Source organism: Schistocerca nitens, chromosome 2 (genome assembly GCF_023898315.1).
Source record: "Schistocerca nitens isolate TAMUIC-IGC-003100 chromosome 2, iqSchNite1.1, whole genome shotgun sequence".
NCBI classification, from domain to species: domain Eukaryota; kingdom Metazoa; phylum Arthropoda; class Insecta; order Orthoptera; family Acrididae; genus Schistocerca; species Schistocerca nitens.
Window position 1 is genome coordinate 858,812,281 of NC_064615.1, and position 21,349 is coordinate 858,833,629.

The following is a 21,349-nucleotide window of genomic DNA, read 5'->3' on the forward strand; positions in this document are numbered from 1 at the left end:
ATGTGATCTACCCATCTAATCTTCAGCATTCTTCTGTAGCACAACATTTCGAAAGCTTCTATTCTCTTCTTGTCCAAACTATTTATCGTCCATATTTCACTTCCATACATGGCTACACTCCATACAAATACTTTCAGAAATGACTTCCTGACACTTAAATCTATACTCGATGTTAACAAATTTCTCTTGTTCAGAAACGCTTTCCTTGCCATTGCCAGTCTACGTTTTATATCCTCTCTACTTCGACCTATCATCAGTTATTTTGCTCCCCAAATAGCAAAACTCCTTTACTACTTTAAGTGTCTCATTTCCTAATCTAATTCCCTCAGCATCAACCGACTTAATTCGACTACATTCCATTATCCTCGTTTTGCTTTTGTTGATGTTCATCTTATATCCTCCTATCAAGACACTGTCCATTCCATTCAACTGCTCTTCCAAGTCCTTTTGTGTCTCTGACAGAATTACAATGTCATCTGCGAACCTTAAAGTTTTTATTTCTTCTCCATGGATTTTAATACCTACTCCGAATTTTTCTTTTGTTTCCTTTACTGCTTGCTCAATATACAGATTGAATAACATCGGGGAGAGGCTACAACCCTGTCTTACTCCCTTCCCAACCACTGGTTCCCTTTCATGTCCCTCGACTCTTATAACTGCCATCTGGTTTCTGTACAAATTGTAAATAGCCTTTTGCTCCCTGTATTTTACCCCTGCCACCTTTAGAATTTGAAAGAGAGTATTCCAGTCAACATTGTCAAAAGCTTTCTCTAAGTCTACAAATGCTAGAAACGTAGGTTTGCCTTTCCTTAATCTTTCTTCTAAGATAAGTCGTAAGGTCAGTATTGCCTCGCGTGTTCCAGTGTTTCTACGGAATCCAAACTGATCTTCCCCGAGGTTGGCTTCTATTAGTTTTTCCATTCGTCTGCAAAGAATTCGTGTTAGTGTTTTGCAGCTGTGACTTATTAAACTGTACTGTTTGTGATTTGTTCATGTACAGTTTTAATTTCAAAAATCCTTGCAAAAATGTCACAAAGCGTAAAATAGCATGATCTGGCAGGAATTTTTTGAGGAAACTTTTCATTCAGTAGAGCAATCGTTTCATGGGCTGTGCAACATGTTGCACCATCTTGTTGAAACCAAAAATCAACATTTTCATAATTAAGGGGTAAAAACCAAACAGAAAGCATGTTTCAGTAACAGTCGCTATTCACTGTGATGGCAGCTCCCTAATCATTTCCAAAAAAAAAAGTATGGGCCGATCACTTCTCCTGCCCAGAACACACACCACACAGTTGTGTGTTGTGGATGCATCTCATCTTCCACTGTCACTCACAGATTGTCATTACCCCAAATTCTGCAGTTCTGCTTATTGACATACCATTGAAGTGGAAGTGCACCTCATCTGAGTATGTATGGATTTTCAGATATTTTGAAAGGATTCTATGCAGTGAACTTGGTGATAAATTCAATTGTTGAGCTTGTTGGCAAACTGATTTTCTGATGCTTAGAGTCACATTGTCACTCGTGACATCAATGTTGTCTTGTGTTCGAACAGAATGCGGTCATCCTGTTTTCTTAATGTTTGAAACAGATGGTCTCGCGGTTCTAGGCGCGCAGTCCGGAACCGTGCGACTGCTACGGTCGCAGGTTCGAATCCTGCCTCGGGCATGGATGTGTGTGATGTCCTTAGGTTAGTTAGGTTTAAGTAGTTCTAAGTTCTAGGGGACTGATAACCACAGCAGTTGAGTCCCATAGTGCTCAGAGCCATTTTTGTTTGAAACAGAACCTGTTGTCTCAGACTTCCGGATTAACTTCGGAATTGATGATTGGTTGGAGTAGTATTACGTCCAAGTGGACCAAGCAATTCATGAACACTTGCCATGGGACTTTGACCATTTCTGTACTAACTTTTTATCACTTGGATGCGTTGCTCAGGTGTCACCTGCTGCATGATGAAAATAGGATGCGTTGCTCAGGTGTCATCTGCTGCATGATGAAAATAAACATCAAACAACAATGCTCACTGCATAAAGATATCAAGCTACTAATTGGAAGGATCGCAGATAAGAAGCATGAAAAAGCCACAGCTACCATACTGGCACAAAATTTAAATTTGTCCTTACTTCCCGGACACCCATTATTAGTTCCTTTTTCAGGGAGGAGAGATGGATAGGCTAGGGAAGGTTAAGAGAAGGGCAGGTCACTCAGACCCCTGGATGAGAATAACCCAATTTTTATGATGACAGGAAGAGAGAAAGATGGCTGGGAAGACATCAACGGAGTAGAAGTCCATTAGGCACTGTAATGGCTTCATCCCAGAAATCATGAGGATGGAAGAGAAGAAAAATAGAAAAGAAATAAACATTGCAATTAAGCACTAGAGAAAAGGAGATGGAGAAAGGAACCAAAAAGAAAGGTGGATAGGCAGTGAAAGAATTAAAAGCAAATATGATAATTATATGAGAAATAATAATAATAATTATTATTATAGTGGTGTTGGTGGTGGTGGTAATGGAAGTTACGTCCCTGAGAGTTTTGGGACACAGGGATGTATTCAGGGCAAGTTTCCGTCTCCACATTTCAGGGAAATTAGTGTTGGATGTGAGGAACCAAGTAGCCTGTGTGATGCAGCAAATGTTACAGTTCCTTGAGTCTTGCTGTAGAGCATGATTTTCAACTGAGTATGGAGTGGTTCCAAGGTCAACAGTTCTATGTCATTTCATACACTCTCCCATTTTAGTGGTATTCGTGCCTTTAGGTGGTAATGGATGGATGCATGGTCAGGTTTTACAGGGGGACAGTTGTGTATGTAGGAACCTTGGGCTAGGAATAATGATTTTGGAATGTCATACACTTTGACTAAGATGTTACAGAGCTTAGGAATGCAACAGATAGTGACTGTGTGTGGTGCGATAAGATATCATGGTGAAGAATTGGTATGAGAAAGTCATAGCCTTGAGGGGAGTAAAGTATTCTGGCAGGTTCTGGGTGACAATGGGGTACCTCTGATCTTGTTGGAAGTGGAAGCTGTGTTAGTGAGTTAGAGGTTCTGAGCAGGATACAGCTTGGGAGATTTGTCTGTGATTAAAATCTGTGGATACTTGTGGGAGAGAGAAGCCTGGGAGACTTTGTTGGTGCAGGTTTTGAGGGAGTTGGTGGTGGAACAGATACATATGACTAAGCTGTTTGGGTGGGAGTGCCAGCAGTCAGTATTTAAGTATTGTTGCTTTTTGGTTAGTTTCACATGGCTGAGGCTTGGATGTAAGCTTCAGTGAAGTGTAGATCAACGTCAAGGGAGGTGGTTTCAGATCTGGAAAAAGCCTGGGTGAATTTAAGGTGGGAAAAGGAGTTTAATTGTTCCAGGATAGCTCTTTTTCACTGAGCCTGGATCTCAAAGATATCAAAAATAAATTTGTGTGAATCCAGGGAAGACCAGCTCCTAGGTCGTGAGGAATGCCTCCTACATCATGCGGCCCATGAAGAGGCTGGCATAGATTGGTTCCGTACTTATTCCCTTAGCAGTGCTGCTGATCTGTTGGTAGGTCTAGTCGGTAAACATGAAGGAGTTATGGGTAAGGATGAAGTCGACTTTAATGACAGTAAATGGGCCTTTGAATAAGACTTCCAAGTTGCTCTTGGGAGAGATAGTTTGGGGGGGGGGGGTGAATTTGCAATGTTCTAAGAGTGAGTGGTTTGTTCATTTAGTAGGGGAGGCTCTCTCTGATGGGTTGGAGGTGCTGGTCAGCCAGGGCTGAAGTGCATTCAGTGGGGGCTTTGAAGCCAGCTTCTGTGGAAGGACCAGGATGGTTGTTTTTGTGTGCTTTGGAAAGTAGTAGAAAGTGGGTGGGTGTGCATCTGATTGGGTGAGGAGTTCTGTGGGAGCAGTATTAAGTCTGTGCGAGAGGCCTAAGCTCTTCAGCATTTTCTGCAGCTGGGTCTGGGTGGAAGAAATGACATCATTAGGAACAGTTTTGTACGATGAGATGTCAGGGAGCTGATGATGTCCCTGATCCATATATCCCATGCAGTCAAGTACTATAGTAGTTGAGCCCTTGTCAGCAGGGTGGGGGGAGTGGGAAAGGCATGATGATAGAGGGGTCAGGTCATGCTCCCAGTTCAATTTGAGTAGGGTTTGGGGTGATCAGGCAGGACTGAGAGGCAATGCTTTAAGTGAGGAGTTCCTGGAGAGGAGGGTTGGGGAAGTAGGAGGCAGATTGCTTTTGGATTTCGGTTGTAACTTTTCTAGATAGGATTTGATGCTCAATTCATTTGTTATCTGTTGGAATTGGGTGGTGAAGTCATATTTCCAGTTGCGGATGGGTGAATGGGACACCTTTGACTAGGTCATTGTAGTTGAATTTGGGTGTGGGAATGAAGGTTAGTCCTCTAGAAAGAATGGGTGTCGTAGGGTCAGAGATAGGTAGGGATGAGACATTAAGAACTGAATTGGGTTAAATTTGTGTGGTGTAGGAGTTTGATTAGGATCGTGGTTGAGCTTGGGTGAGAGATGTGTCAAATTCTGACCCTGATTCTGGATCCCATTTTTTAGGCTGGTCCAACACTGTCCCATTGGGCAGAAGTGTCCAAGAGCAAATGTCAGCTGATTTACAGGCAGGCACAGGTATTAAGATACCTGCCTGGTAATCCAGTTGCATAGCATTCACATGTACATGAGTTGCAAGGTAACCTCTGGTTGTGGACATTTACATCTATGTTAACATGGTGCATAGAAACACTTTTGTACTATTTCTCGGCCATTCCTCACAGAAGCAGCACGTGGCTAAAATGTGTGCCTATATCTTTCCCTCTAAGCTCAGTTTTCTCTTGCATATGGAGGAAAAAGTTGGAGATGGTAATTTTGTGGAAAGACCATGCCGCAATATCTGCTCTCTTCTCTGGCTTTAACAGTGAATATCTTCAGCACAGTTAATGTTGACAATGGTGCTTTTAAATTGTTCAAAAATTATTTTAGTTTATATAGAGGCCTTCAGGAGACTCTTTCCACATATCTGCTCTCTTCTCTGGCTTTAACAGTGAATATCCATTTTTTGATAATGCAAAATGAATTGCCGTCCTTTGAATCTTGTCAGTGTCCTCCGTCTATCCTACCTGGTAAGGATACCATGCAGCTGTAGTCCAGAAGAAGACATACAAATGAATTGTATGACATCTACTTAGCAGACCTGTTGCATTTCTAAGGCTACAGTCATGTTGCGTAACTGCTCATGCATTGGTTGTGTTCGCACCTCTGCTGATTTGGGCACGTGGGCATCCAGAGGACAATTCGTTGCCCACATAGAGGCCTTCAGGAGACTCTTTCCACATATCTGCTCTCTTCTCTGGCTTTAACAGTGAATATCTTCAGCACAGTTAATGTTGACAATGGGGCTTTTAAATTGTTCAAAAATTATTTTATTTTATATATTTATTTTGAATGCTGACTCTGTTCTTAAGCTGACCATTCTTTTTCAAATTCCTCACATTTTTCCTGGGGCCATTTCACTATATCTTTCTTGCTCTTACATTGCTCTATTCCTTTTTTCTCCTGATGTGTGTCTGATTATCCATTTTAGGGTTGTCAATCTCTCCTCAGCTGATGTATTTGCTACGCCATTCAGTATTGCAGTATCAACAGCCTCAGAGAACTCCAGACACACACACAATCATTCCACAGTATGTAGTTTCACTTTCCTTATTAATTGATTTTTCATGATGATAACCTTGAAACTTAAGCCAACTTTCCATCATTACTTAATTTTGCTCCAAGTCTATATCTGCGCCAGGGTATGCCTTAAGATCTACCTATGTTTTCTTTGAGGCGTATAACTGAGCACCTATCAGTACTTTCTCAAATCTACAACTCTTGTGAATATACTTATCTTCTGTATGGCATCAATCAGTCTTCTGTTATCTGAATCGGTCAGATCTCAGCATCATCTGCGTCTTCAGTGATTCTGCTAGTAACTAATTGGAACAAAATAATATTTCATGACTGACCTGGATATAATAATCACAGTTCTCACAATATAGTCCGTAATTGATGAGTAGCTAACTGCTGGTAACTACCCCAACTGCCAAAGCAGCTTAAGACGTAAACCAAGCCTTACGTCAGAATTATGCAATGTCTTTTTAAGCGTATTATCGTTTATACAGTTTCAAATGATGCTGAGGGCTTATTTTAAGCAATATTCAGTGGCTCCCAATGGTTCATGGGCCCACAGAGATTGCTGGTTGTCTTTGCTTAGAAATAGTGTTTGTAATACCATTTTGACCCAAACATAAGTCTCAGTACCCATGTAAAATTAAGGCTTCACCTCAACAGTATGACCCTACAAATACCAGTATATTTTTGCATTGTACAAACTTCAAATGTAGTTCTCACTCCTTAATTTGAAATAGAGCAACTATATCACGTAGTGTTTGGAAATTTAATCTCTATATATGAGGTGGCAGTGTAACAGTCTGCAACGAGTGACTTTTAGTGATGACAATTGTGTTTATTTTACATGACAGACAGGCACATTTTTTTTAACTAAAGCCTAAAATTTAGTCTTCACCAGTCAGTGGTAACATAAAAGAAAATTATTAACAAACTTTGTTATTCACTGCAGTTATGATGCAGTTGCAAACTGTATGAAGAGTAAATGTAATAGAGAAGCTTTCAAAACTGTGGTTCATGAAGTGATGCATGTCCACTGCACTAGATAGTAGCAACAGTGTACTTTGTAAGGAGAGCAACGAAAATACTGATAGCGATGATGAAACAAATATCTGTAGTGAAGTTAACAGCAGCATCACTGAAAACTTTGATTAGAAGGCTGGTATTTCTGTGTGATATATGTACATTATAAGTTAAAAAAATATGATTGAGGGTGACCATATTGTGAGGCGTTTTTGTAAATCGTGTGTGACATAAATTTTTCTCTATAATTTCAATTTCTGTCTCCCTCCTCCCACTGAAAATGAATAGTGTGGCTTATACAAGGATAGAAAAATAAAAAAAAGAAAAATCACTACAAAAATGCCAAAATAAGAATTGAACAGAATGTGGTTGACATGAATATAAAAAAAAAAGGCATTTGATTAGTAGATTACTGGTCGGTGTGGCCGAGTGGTTATAGGCGCTTCAGTCCAGAGCCGCGCGACCACTACAGTCGCAGGTTTGGATCCTACCTTGGGCGTGGATGTGTGTGATGTCCTTAGGTTAGTTAGGTTTAAGTAGTTCTAAGCTCTAGGGGACTGATAACCTCAGACGTTAAGTCCCATAGTGCTCAGAGCCATTTGAACCATTCGATTAGTAGATTACGAATCCATAACTGTATTTTGTCAAGGGAAATTATCTTGGAAATGCTCGAGCCATTTTAATGAGGTTTCAATTAATTAATAATAATTAAAGCGTATTCTTTTAAGTGAAAGTGAAGGGAAATAAAGACATCAGCCACAATTGGACATTGAAACAAATTCAGTAGTGAGAGTTGAAAGTTTGTGCTAGACTGGGATTCAAACTAAGATCTTCGCTAAACATCAGCAGTTGTGTTAACGCCCTCGGCCATCCAGACCCGCTTCATGCCCAACCCAGATTCTCAACTTGTCACATGCTGGTAGCATTCCTAATTGCTTTCGGCTTTATTTATATTCCTGCAAGAGTGTGGAAGTCTTATGCATTTGCACTGAAGGTATCAGCAGCCATCTCTCTTGATAATTACTATATATGTGATTATTTCGCTGCAAGTAACAAGTCTTTCTGATTTTCTGTAAAAGTTAGTTATTTTGTATGGGATATGTAACTTAACTTTCTCCAGGTATATGAAATTTTCAAACAAGTTATGGGAATGCAGCCGAGTGACGTCTTCGACAACCTACTCCCATTGTACAGTTTTCTGCTGCTGTTAATATTACCCTTTATATTCACCTGACCAAAAATCTTCTTTCCAGTTCACTTCGCTGATCCCTATTACATCTGTATTCACCTCATGCATTTCCCATTTCTCTACTACGTTGAAACTTAACAACATATCGCGTCCCCTTTGATGGTCCACTCATAGAAATCAGAATACGATACTAACCCAGAATCTTTTGCAAATAGGTTATCATCATGACACTTTCACAATTATGGGGCATGTATGTACATATACATGTTATTTGTTAGTAGTGGAGTGGTTTCCATATCCTTCTGCAGTCTCAAGCTGTAGATTATTGCTGATTCTTCTGCCTTAAGTGGCAGTTTTCCACCTGAAAGGTAAGAGGGCACCTGTAACCTCTATCTGCTTCTCATATCTGTTCTTGCAAACTCCTTATACTGGAAGTTTTCGACCATCATTGCTGACAATTTTTATTAAATACGTTAGTAGTGACTGGGTTTGAACTTAGGACCCAAGACATTTGGGTTAGTGTTCTAGACCAAGGTTACCACAATGCTTTTAAAATGTAGCTACTAGTTTGCAAGCATATTCAAAAGGCACAAGCTTATTGTGTGCAATGCAGTGTATATTTTGTGAAAATTCTCAGTACTGAGTATATGCCAGGCCTTTATGTTGTGAACATTTGTAACAATTAGTGAAATGCTTTGATGATGATGTCAGTTCAGCTTAACAAATTCTCATGTTACAGCTCTGCTGGATATTAAAATACCAAGCAGAAACAAGTTTATGCTAAATGTGCCAGCAACGAGGAAAACAACCCGAAACTCTACTTTCCCAAAGTCGGAAGTAGTTTCTGGAAATAAAAACATAAATGGTGGTAAAAACTACGCCAAAGTCGTTTATGAAAAGGTTAAAGAAAGTCAAGAAAATAATCTCCCACACATTTATGAAAGGAAGCAAGCTGATACATGTAATGTTCTTGAGAATAAAATGAAGACTGTAGCCAGTAAACCTTCTGAAAAATGGGAAGACATCTGTGAGGAAAATAAAGGTATTTCTGTGCTTCACCAATGATTCATGAAGAGTTATAAATTTGAGAAACTATATGTATTTAGTCATACGAAACATATTGTACCACATTTGTAAACATACTTTCCTTTCACCCACATGCTAACCCCCTCTCTCCATCCATCCCTCCTGCCCTTCCGCCTCCCCCTTTCACTGCCCCCCCTCTCCCCATCCCCCCTCCCTCTCCATCACCACCACCATGCTTTGATGATGATGATGATGTCATTTTGATTTTAATATGTAAATATTTGCTTGGTAAATAAAAGTTGTTGTGTTGGAGACTTATGCAACCAAACAAATGATCTAACAATGTGAAATGTTAAAATTTTATCACATCTAAAAATACATGCTAACATCAGTCAAATGTTACTTTCTTTCAGGCCATGACGACTCACTCTTTCAAAAGTACTGTGTCCAAAATATTAAGTTCAGATCAATAAGTAAGTAAATAAATATGTACGGTACTCTAAAACAATCAGTAATTGTCAGTAATATTAATTCCTGTTAAAAGTGTATGGAATATAAATGATGCCTCTTCATTAACATTCAGGTGTTACATTTCTCCACTAATTCTATTTGCGAATGTGAAAACATTTTTTAGTTTCTTGTTCCGTTCGCCAGTGTTTTCAGAGTTACCTAGTCTTACAGGCAAGGCATGAAATTACAACACGTTTTCCACTATAATAGTGATGGCCTGCTCAGAGCTTTTTTGTTCTCTCAGCTCCCACTATTGCTCAGTATGGTTCAGTAAAGCCAATCCTCATTACTGTTGACCCTGTGCAAGCCCTCAAATTTGACCTTTTGCTCTCCAGGCTCTTTTCTTTCTTCACAAACCTTCTTATGTGCATACGTATGGACATTCTGTGTATCTTACACATTAATTACGGAAATGTGACCATGTACCTCTTTTTCTGTTCTGATAGTTACTGAATAATTTATGAGATTATGTTTATTAGGAACAGTGTCCGGTATATCTTTTTACTGCCATATGAGAAACCAGGTACATAATGGCTGTAACAAACCTTCCCCTGCAGTTCTGGTGTTCAGGGTATTTTTAATTTTTAATGCACCCATTTTGGCTAATTTTGGTAAGAAGATACAGTGAAATAGGGTGTATACGCCCTGGGACAACCGGGAAATCTAGGAAGAACTCGAGAATTTTTTCATCCGGGAAAAACCGGGGAAATTTTTAGAATTCCAGGAATTTTTCATTGTTTTAGTTTTCAGTTAAATTTTTGTAATTTTGACTGGTAAGAAACGATACACTAACAAAGAATTTTACTTTAGCCCACTACTGCAGAATAATACTGCAGCAATAAAACATAAACAAGGGAAAGAAAATCAAAATTAACTCAAGTTGAAAAGGAAATGCGCCGTTTCCAACAACATAATACAATTCGCAAACAAGCATCTGCCAACACCAAAATGTGTTAAAGGCTTCAGGACAAAGACTATGCAATACTTTGTAAAAAACAAACTGTGTCCGATGACCGTGACATCACAACGGTTTATATTACGTTTGTTTGAGCAGTTGCCTGCAGGCTCATGCACATGGGCAGTTGAGTCGCATATGAGCAGAACCTGCTCCTGCTTATGGTTACTTGAAGTACAGCTGTTAGCTGTATCAGCAGTAGCAACTATCAGCCAGGCACTAGACGGAAAAATTCTTCTGACGAGTCTAAGCTGCCAGATTCTCGCATGCGCAGAGCAGTCTTTAAGTTGCAATGCAGAAGACAGTAGTCTCGACGTGATCCGTGTTTAGGGTTAGTGATTTTGCTGTTTCTTCTTCATTTAAAACTCTCACATCAAATGAAAACAAAACGAATTTCGATGGCTGAGAGCTAGCAAGTGAATTAAAATACATTCACATACTTGTGGAAGGCTAAAATATGTAATTAGTTTTAGTTTCGTGGTTTTTGTATTTCCAGGTTTTTGACAGTCAAGCATTAATTGCCTTGCAGAACACTGAACTTATTATTGTCTATTTGCTAAAGAAATTTGGCTTTCATAAATCTTTTCCATAGAGGCAGTCAATTTATTTGAAACGGAGTGTTTTATTCCACAGTACTGGCTAGTATCAACTGTTTGCTGAATTACAAGTGCCCGTTTTTACCTCCTGGTACATATGGTGTTATGCCATAATAACTAAACGTGAGATAATACAGTACTGGTACTCCAAGAAAATTTGCGGCCCGAAAACCACACTGAGAAGCTTAATATCAGGTTGGGTCATACTTTTTTTGTGAATCTGGACATACAAAAGTGCACTTTCAGCTGGATTACGCATTTTAGTCAAGTTTACGAAATTCTGATGCTCGCGGGGTACCCTCTGATTACGTGTTTAGTTTACGATGTAATCTAATATCGTTAATGCTACATAGGTACGAACATGTAGGCTTCCTACGTCATTGTAGCTGCGCACGTGCAGTAACGTAGTTTTCTCGTGCTCTCTGACAACTGCTGAAATGAATTCTAACAGGTTGCAGAAAAATATTGCGAATGGTGGTTGAAAAGCGTTGCTTTAAAAGTAAATTTCATTTTATGCAACATGAATTATGTTACATATGCAAATGTGCTATGAATTTCTTAAATCACTGAGCCTTTGATTCTCTTTTAAAGCTTAACACTTTAAGGGCCTTCAACTTGGAATAATTTCGAGTCCAGATGTTTATGTAATATATAAAATCTTATTGGCACATTTGTGTGGCATATATTAAAGTGTCACACATGCAAAAAAAGACCAGTGTTGTATGTGAAAGCTTAGCTTTTCTTGTAGCTACACTATGTATATTAATTTAAACCATTAACTTTTTCTATTTGTGCGTTCGCGCTACTGAACAGCGATGTAGGTTGCTATTGGTGGACTATGTCACTTTGCTCTGAATATCTGCTATAATTGGCTGGCGAGATCGCGCGACATCAGCTATGATTGGCTTACTAAAACTATATCGCAGTCTCAATTTCAATGCTTCAAAAAGTAACTTGTTTTCTTTTCAAATATATACTTTTGTGTGTGTGTGTGTGTGTGGGGGGGGGGGGGGGGTGGAGTTCTACGCCAGTGTATAAAGCCATAACCATTCGAAGGGTTTCTAGAATGAAATTGTCACTCTACAGCGGAGTGTGCGCTGATATGAAACTTCCTGGCAGATTAAAACTGTGTGCCAGACCGATACTCGACTCGAGATCTTTGCCATTCATGGGCAAGTGCTCTACCAACTGAGCTATCCAAGCACGACTCACGCCCCGTCCTCACAGCTTTAATTCCGCCAGTACCTCGTCTCCTACCTTCCAAATTTCACAGAAGCTCTCCTGATTCGCAGGAGAGCTTCTGTGAAGTTTGGAAGGTAGGAGACGAGGTACTGGCGGAATTAAAGCTGTGCGGATGAGGCATGAGTGATGATGCTTGGGTAGCTGAGTCGGTAGAGCACTTGCCCGCGAAAGGCAAAGGTCCCGAGTTCTAGTCTTGGTCGGGCACACAGTTTTAATCTGCCAGGAACTTTCATTCAAAGGGTTGCTAAGTTTTATGGTTCTGAGAGAAAGTATTCTGTCATTTAACACGGAAAAAGTGTATTTTCACCTGGGAAAAAATTTATTTTTAACCGGCACATCCGGGAAAAATCCGGGAATTTTTTTTTCCTTGTCCACGTATAGACCCTGTGAAAGGTAGTTCTGTGTCATAAGTAACATACCTACAAACAGTAATTTGTTTGTGGCCAATACTTATTTCAACGTACACTACTGGAAATGTGCAGTAGTGAATCAAATCCAGGTAGGTGATTCGCTGGAAGAATAAATGTAGAAATTTGGAAATGAAATGACAATTGCAACTCCTGTGTGTTTGATGCTAGATTGGTAAATTTTGCTTCTGTCAGTGTTAAGTAATTAGTAGTTGCGTTTTACCACACTGTGTTTGCTTCATGTAATTCCTTACATTGTGGTGATCTTTACTCTCTTAGTTTTTCTTGCACCACTAATCATTATTTGCTTTTCTTTGCCTTTTTTGTCATTGCTTTTTTTTAATTTGCCATACTTTTTGCAGGTTTCAACTTATGTGAGTGTACATTTGTTCACCATCATGATGATTCTCAGATTAAACATCTTGCTTCAAGGTGTATTTAGTTTTCCATTGTAATTTTTTTAAGACCATGTTTGTGTAACATATTGTGTAACACATGAGTATAGTAAAGGAAGTTAACGGTACAATTTAAGTACTCTGCCGCAAAAGAATTAAAAAAAATAAAAATAGTACACCCGTTTAGAGGATTCCATTTAGCTCAAATGGAAATGCCGTGTGGCTAGGGCCTCCCGTCAGGTAGACCGATCGCCTGGTGCAAGTCTTTCGAGGTGACGCCACTTCGGCGACTTGCGTGTCGATGGGGATGAAATGATGATGAAAGACACACAACACCCAGTCATCACGAGGCAGAGAAAATCCCTGGCCCTGCCGGGAATCGAACCAGGGACCCCGTGCGCGGGAAGCGAGAACGCTACCGCAAGACCACGAGTTGCGGACCATTTAGCTCAAGATTTATTTTTGCAACAGTGCATGTGTAGTACATGAAGTGATTACATTTACAGATCAATAACACAAGTGGTTCAGAGGTACCAGATACCAGCCCATGCTGAAACACCCCTGTTAGTATGTGGTGTAGCCTTGACAGACTGAAATCTAGGCACAGTCGATCGTACACATGACAAAAACTCTCCTGGAACATGTTATGCTGTGCCTGCTCGACCTGTTCACATAGTTCTGTAAGAGTTGTTGGCTGACTATTCGCATGAATCACTTGTTGTCCTGCCATATCCCAAACTTCCTCGATTGGAGACAAGTCCGAAGATTGTGGTGGCCAGGAGCACATTGAATTTCACGGGCAGTGTGTGGGTGAGCGTTATCCTGTTTGAACAACACATCACCCTCCTGTTGGAAGAATGTCTAAAGACTTGTTCTAACAATGTTCTGCATGTAGTGAGCTCTGGTTAGCATCCAATCCAGAAATGCCAAAGGTGAACAAGAATTGTACTTAATCGCCAGCGTGTCTTGGACGAATGTACTCTACTAGACAATGCCCACAAGGTCTATGCTGTACACGCAAACGACCATCACTTGCATGCAGGCAGGATCTGCTTTCATCACTGAAGTCCAAGGAGTGCCATTACATGACCATCGATACCAACAGTGATCCACAATTCACACAGCACATCCAACTTTTGTGGCAGTTCTCCGAAAGGACCAGCGCACCACTTGGAAGGCCACAACTTTAACTTATTCCAACTCTCTGTTGGTTGTAGGAACCACAAATGCGTCACCATGGCATGGTTGCTTGTGTGCTTCACTTATTTGCAACACACTGAGCTTTCTGGCAGTGAGCAATCCCTATTAGAGGATAGTCACAAATGGTACTCGAGTAGCTATGCCACTAAAGTTTCTGTTGGTGGACGATGTTATCAGCACATATACTATCCCCCAGGTGGCATGTACTCTCATTGGATAAAAATCGACGTCGGTCTTTTCAGGTGTTCTAATTTTTCTTGCAAGAGTGTACTTTAAGTTGTAAGGAGACCATTCAACAAATAGCACAAGTGTTGAGTCATCGACAAGCAAACAAAACAAGAATGAAAATAGTGTTGGGGCAGGTAGCTAGTGGCTTGGAGGGAGGCAGCAGGTTTGTGGGATAGGAATGAGGGAGGGAGGGAGGGGTGGCAGCTGTACGGGCAAGGCATGCGACACATGGGCACCAGAACTGATGAGCTTGTGTTGTAGCCAGTGAAGATAAGGTGCGGATTGGGAGGGCGTGACAGGACAAGGGAAAACTGTTGGACAGAAGATGTGGGGACAGTGGATTAGCAGATACTGAGGCTAGGACAATTACGTGAGGGGAGGGTGTGTTGCAAGGATAACTCCCATTTACATAGTTCTGAACAACAGATGCTGGAGGAAAGAATCCAGATGGAACTGGTTGTGAAGCAGCCATTGAACTCGAGCCTGTTATGCTCAGCAATGTGTTGTGGCATTGGGTGATTCACTCTTCCTGGCCAGTCTGGTGGTCTGGTGATGGCCATTTATTCTGCTGGACAGTTTGTTTGTGGTCATGCCTACATAAAATACTGTGCCGATATTGCACAGAAGAGCTGATATGTGATGTGATGTTGCTTTCACTTGTGGCCTTGCCTCTAATGGGACAAAATAAGCTTGTGACAGAACTGATGTAGGATGTGCCAGGTGGGTGAGACGCACAAATCTTGCACCTGGGTCTTCCACTGATGACCCTTGTGCCTAGGTGTTGGGAGTGGGAATGACATATGGATGGCTGATGATGTTGAGTAGACGGGTTTTGTGATGGGTGGGGTGGAAAGGATCATGCCCTTATTTGCGGGCATGATGGTAGCAAAGTCCTGGCGAAGGACATAATTCACTTTTAATAACTTCATGCAAATTGCAATGGATGTAATTCAGTTGTCCCAGTCCAGGTTGGTACTGATCGAGGAGAAAGGTTGATTCTTAGGGGTGGTGGGAGGATTTGGGGTGTGAGTGGATGTGGCACAGGATATCTATTGGTATACTGGTAGTTTTGGAGGGGTGGGTTTGATGACGGTATTGCCTGTCTGTGAATGTATTGCAGATATGCCATTCATGGGTGGCCAGACCATGTAGGAATGATTTTTTTGCTGTGTGGAACAGGTGACAGCTGTCAAAATTCAGGTGCTGTATGTGTCCTGATCCACACCTCCGCGCCACCTTCATTGTGTGCCTCGCCAGCTCTGGTTCCATCATGTCACCTGGCTGGCCCATGCACGTGCTGCCCCTTTCCTCTGCATCCTACATCTACATCTACATCCATACTCCGCAAGCCACCTGACGGTGTGTGGCGGAGGGTACCTTGATTACCTCTATCGGTTCTCCCTTCTATTCCAGTCTCGTATGTCCGTATGTCTTTCTCCAAACCCCTAGGTACCCATCCCCAACCCCTCCCTTTTCACCCTCTACCCTCTCCCCCCAATATGATCCCTCACCTTGAGCCACCTGCTAAATTTCAATCCCAATGAAGTGCCACAAAATAATAGGCTTTTTGAAGTTGAGTAAAATTTTTGAAGTTGTCCCTTGATAACACAAGTCCCTTAACAATGCAAGAAGTGAGCAAAGCAGGTCAGTACGCAGCATCTGGGTGGAATGCCAGCAAGGAAGGACAACTGATTTTGCATGTAATGTGGCCACAAGACAGAGTTATTACTACATGTCACAAGAGCTGGATGTCCAAAGTGCAAATGCGGCAGAATGACATCGTAGAGATAGGAGGATGCCATTGTTGTGATAACCATGCATAGTGCAGTAAAACGGCATAAATTGGATGCAAGAGTAACTATTCAATATACTGACTCTGCAGAATACGTCTGCCACCATTCCTGAAAGGCAAGGTTGACCAAACAAGAAAAGCGTGCCAGGTGATGTCATGGCAACCTCACAACGGCGAAGTGCTTGTCTCAGCCCTGTATAAGTACTGGTACAGTTCCAGTAGAAGTTCGCTAGTCTGCACCCAATGAGCCCCAAGGAGGGACCTTTGTTGGTCTAAATCCTGCTCGTATAGCCATCTACAGTCTTTAATGGAACATCAAGTCTTACCTGGGAGACATATCCACTATGAGCCACAGTGCTGCCATATGAGCTGCAGTGCTGCCATCTGAGCAAAGACTTATGTGGAGCTATGGTTGCTGTCGTCCAGTGGGCTTTCTGATGGCCTAACCAGTGGGACCAGGAAGCAGAACATCATCTGTCTTCATGGAGGCATGCTGTTGCCAACACTCGCCTCTATTCTGGTAGCCTTACTTTAATGCTGCAAGCCTGTCTCCTGTTGGGAGGCCACAGTATAACTCGAGTTGGCTACACTTTCTGATGTTGCTAGGGTGACTGTGGAGAGTGCGGATGACAACACTGCTATATTGTGGCCAGCAACCCCATAACATTGCTGAGCACTGATTTTGCGGATCTCTCTATGGCTGCAGCAAAGACAGCGCACCGCACCTAGGCATCAGCATGTTCTGACATGGCATGTGCCCTCTCCAACCTACCACTGCTACAAGCAGCCCATGTTTCAAGACAGTTTTGTATCTTTGACAATGAATGTTTGCTTTGTTAATAATTTTTCGTTAGTGCCTTCAGGTGCTAGACAAGCCATCTCACACCTAGCTGCTGCTAACTCCCACCCAGTGATGGTGGTCCATCTAGATCCCAACCTCAGTCACCTACCATCACCCCCAACATAGCATAAGTTCCATGGAGTTGCATTTGGTATCAGAAGTAGTGCAGTCTGACACTATGGTATACGGTATTGGAAACCATCTGTCTAGGACAGTGGTCCAGTGCCAGGGTTCAGCTTGCTCTGGCAACATGACTTCATTGGCAGAGGTGTTGAGTGTTTCTTTTTTATTTTGGCTTTTTTTTGTTTGTTTTGTTTATTGCTATGTAGGGTATTGTGAATGTCACAGAAACTTCAAAATCATCATTCGTTAAGCCACATGTGCCGCAGACCTTCCTCAATTTAGAGGCAACTTTAATGAGGTTTACTTGCAATCAGTGAGGGGCCCATATTGTAATTTGGTTGAAAACTGAGTTGGCATGTATGGAGGCAGTGTCATTCATATTAGCACATGTAGGAGGATTGGCTGCAAAGCGCATTAGTGCTCTGAATCCTGTTGGATCATGACCGGCACAAGGACTAGCAGCTGGAAATATGAGCAGCGACTATGTAACCCTGAAGAAGTAACTAAATGAATTACAGAAATGTAATGATGGCATTGCGTAGACAAGTAGGTGATCAGCAAACCATTAGATGTGCATAGGCAAGCTGAGCCAGTAGAGCCAGGAACATTATTTCCAGGGCCTTTTCTACAGTAGATTGTGTTAGGGCTAACCTGGTGACTCCTTTGCTGATAAATCGGCAGAGGATGTGTCCGTATTTGATAGTTACCTGAAGGCCATCGGGTCAGTAAAAAGTAGAATGGACAGTCTCAGAGCAAGACTTTATTAAATGCCTGTAGGATTCATCGGTCATCAGATGGCGTTCCCAGTAAAATGGAATACTACCGAAGCAATTGCAGGAACAGAATGTTGCTTGTTCGGCATAATTAACGGAACGGATCATAGATTCTTGGTAGCCAGTCTGGATCTTCTAGGTAGGAGGAGACAGGATTTGGAATGAGTGGCAGTGATGTGGAGTCATTGGAATCAACATCGCTCAATTTCAGTATTGGAACAAAGAACTTCCAGATATACATGCAAGTTTTGCCACATGTCAGTGAGGGATACTAAAAGATCCTGGGACTTGAATTTTTGACTAAACATCACACAACAATTCACCTTTTGCAATACACTTTTGAACTTCGTGGAACAGTGTTTCAACTGCGAACAACCACTGCTAGTGTTACATGACCGTGAGTTGCACACATCACGAATGGGGTACCAAATGAACTCCAGAACAATGCACTAAAGATCATTTTTCATAATAAATTGGCAGGGGGTACAGGAAAGTTACTCTAGCTTATTGTGGGTGATGTTCTGCCAAGTGAAATACGACACATTGTGGAGCCATTAGAATGCAGTGATGAGTTTGATGTGTCACATTGTTTTCTGCATGGGAGTGATGCATGAGTGAGAGAAGTAGATGGAGATAACATGGTCCCAGTGAATATAGGTAATTTAGCATGGACAATGTGTGTCTTGTCAAAGGGATTTATCTCAGTGACATCATTGTATTTTTGAAGCATGAGAGAGAGCATGTGCTGTGATTGAAGGAAGATTTCAAGAGATTACTTTCTGCATGGTTGATGCCCAGTGTTAATAAGTGTCATTTCCCATTAACACAGGTGACTTATTTGGTTCCTGTGATCAGTCAGGAGGGTGTCAGAACTGATGCAGTTTGATTTCTTCAATCCATGATGATGTTCTGCCACACAGCAAACCAGCTTCAGTCATTTATTGGACTTTGTAATTATTACAGGAAATTCGTTAAGGGATTTGCTGAAATAGCTGAACAGTTGACTTGGTTGTTAGAAAGAAATGAAATTTTAGTGGTTAGCTGACTGTGGAACTGCATTTCAGAACTTGACTCAGGCATTAACAGAGAGTTCGGTATGGGTGTTTCCAGGTTTTCATAGGGAATTTATTTTTTCATGTGACACAAATAATCTGGTGATTGGATGAGTTTTAGTCAAAATATAGATGGCAAAGAATACTCCGAGGTGTATGCTTCAAGAGAGCAGAATAAAGCGGAGCAGAATTATTCTACCACAGAAAAATAAATGTTGCCTGTTATTTACAGTGTGAAATACTTTCGTTGTTACTTGCATGGCAGGTTATAACAGACCAGCTGCCTTAAAGCATTTGCTGGGATTAAAGGATTTGTCAAGTGGATGAGGTAGGCTCTGAAGATGAGCAAATGCCATTATTAGATAATTTATAAACCAGGGAGAAAGCTTAATAATAACAATAGGTTGAGTAGGAAGGCTAGAGTTTTGCTAGTGTTGGTTAGAAGCATTGCTGCATGGCAACAGGCCCAGGCAACTGATGCCAATTGACAGCTATTTAGGTCGCAGCTGAAATTTGCGAAATGTGAAGGCTTGTGCAGAGCAACAAAAGGTGAACTATGTGTGGTGGTACCTGTAGCTTTTAGGAGATGAAATATCAAAGCAATTACATGATAGTGTTTTAGCAGGTCATGGCAAATGGAGGGCAACTGACCAATGAGTGGCTGAAAAGTTTTGGTGGAAGTCAAGGAAGCAAGATGTGGAACAGTATGTCAACAATTTTATACTTGTGCACGACATGGCAACTCAGTTACATAGGTTACCAGAAGCTTCCAAACCATTAGGAATGCTGGGTATGGACGTTCTGGGACCATTAATCGTACATTTGCAGGTAAATGTTACATATTGACTGTGATCAATCATTTTGTCGTAAAGGTTGCCATTTTGGTCCAGCAAGCAGGTACAGTAGTGCAAGCTATGGTGAACAATTGGTTGCTTAAATTTGGCATTCCAGATGTCATAATCGCGTATCTGGACACTGATTTCATGTCCAATTTCATGAAACAGTTATGAGAGTAGTTATGCATTTTCAAGCTTCGAACTAGTCCCTCCCATCCTGAATCTAATGGGAGAACAGAGATACTGAATCATATGTGAAAACCCATCACAATGTTCAGGATGTCTATGTCCCATTCATTGTGTCCGCGTACAACTCTAATAAAATTCGTAGTGATTATCACACTATTAGGTAGCGTATGGCAGGAAAATGCTTTCACCCTTTGAGTTAGTGAAATCTAGGGATGAAAGAAACAGTGATTTAGCAAACAAATTTTTGAAAATGGTACACACTATTCAGCAGAGTGTGAGAAAAGCGAATACAAAAGCTCTCGAGTAACAAGAGCGACCTGGAGACGTGGTAAGTTACTGAGATGCAGACTTAAACAGTGGGTTCTAGTGATGAATCCCTACACACCTAAGGGTAAGACAAAAAAATATTTATCTGGTACCAAGGATCGTATCAGGTCATAGAAATGATATCACCTCGCATTGTCAAGTTGCAACTACCAATGAAAACTTCTATCGTTCACATGACATGCGCGAAGTAATTTATAGAGGCTGTAGATATTCCGCAAGTGTCCATATTGTCACCAGTGCAGGGATTGAATCTAAAACACAGAGCAAGAAAAAGGGAACCAGTCAACGGGGTGCACACTTAGACCTTACCAGTGAGTAACATGTTAATCTTGTTTTGTATATGTTTGTTGGAGGTAAATATGCAGCAATGTGGTTTTTCATTTTTTTATGGATATTACAGGTTTATTTTTGTTGTTATGCATTGTGTATTTTGAGGGATTGTCAACGATGTGGATTGTGAGTAGCGGGCATTGATAGCTGTTATCAGTGTGTGGTGGACAGTATGCACGTGCTTTTTGAGAAAGGGAGCAGAAGTGACACAGATTCCTTTTTCCCAGGTGGCGTATCACCAATAAGATATGGGATGAGTGTGATACTCCTGGTTGTCCTACACATCTTTGGGGAATGAGCAGCAAATGGACTTAAAGAATCAACCACTTACATCTGGAGTGGTATCTTCCAAACTAGCGGGCATCATAAGGCCTAGTTACGCTTACAATTGATATATGACAAGTGCAGAACGAATACAGAGCTTACAAGAGATGTTATTTACAGAACTGCAAAAAGAAGTACAGAGAGAGAAGGCGTACTAATAGCATTGCAAGGAAATTTCAAGGCTTAAGATGTTTGTATGAGAAACTAAGAGAACAATTAATGTCAAGTAGTCGACTTAGTGCCACAAGTGCTATTGCATAGGAAGAGGGAATGGTTTTATGCAGGTGGAAAAGTGCTAAAGGTAGTGTTCCACTTGGCAGATTGTGACA

At 41.2% G+C, this 21,349-nt stretch overlaps 1 protein-coding gene across 2 annotated transcripts in view; it reads left to right on the forward strand.

Annotated features, from left to right (window-relative positions):
- LOC126237120 (uncharacterized) overlaps positions 1-21,349 on the forward strand; it is a 331,755-nt gene that overhangs the window by 102,188 nt on the left and 208,218 nt on the right. The window contains exons 5-6 of one of the 2 annotated variants that reach the window (XM_049946935.1): positions 8,614-8,916; positions 9,314-9,373. The exons of the other annotated variant lie outside the window; for it this stretch is intronic. Coding sequence (XP_049802892.1) covers positions 8,614-8,916; positions 9,314-9,373 — 363 coding nt within the window. The remainder of the gene's footprint in view (positions 1-8,613; positions 8,917-9,313; positions 9,374-21,349) is intronic. 2 annotated transcript variants of the gene reach the window in all.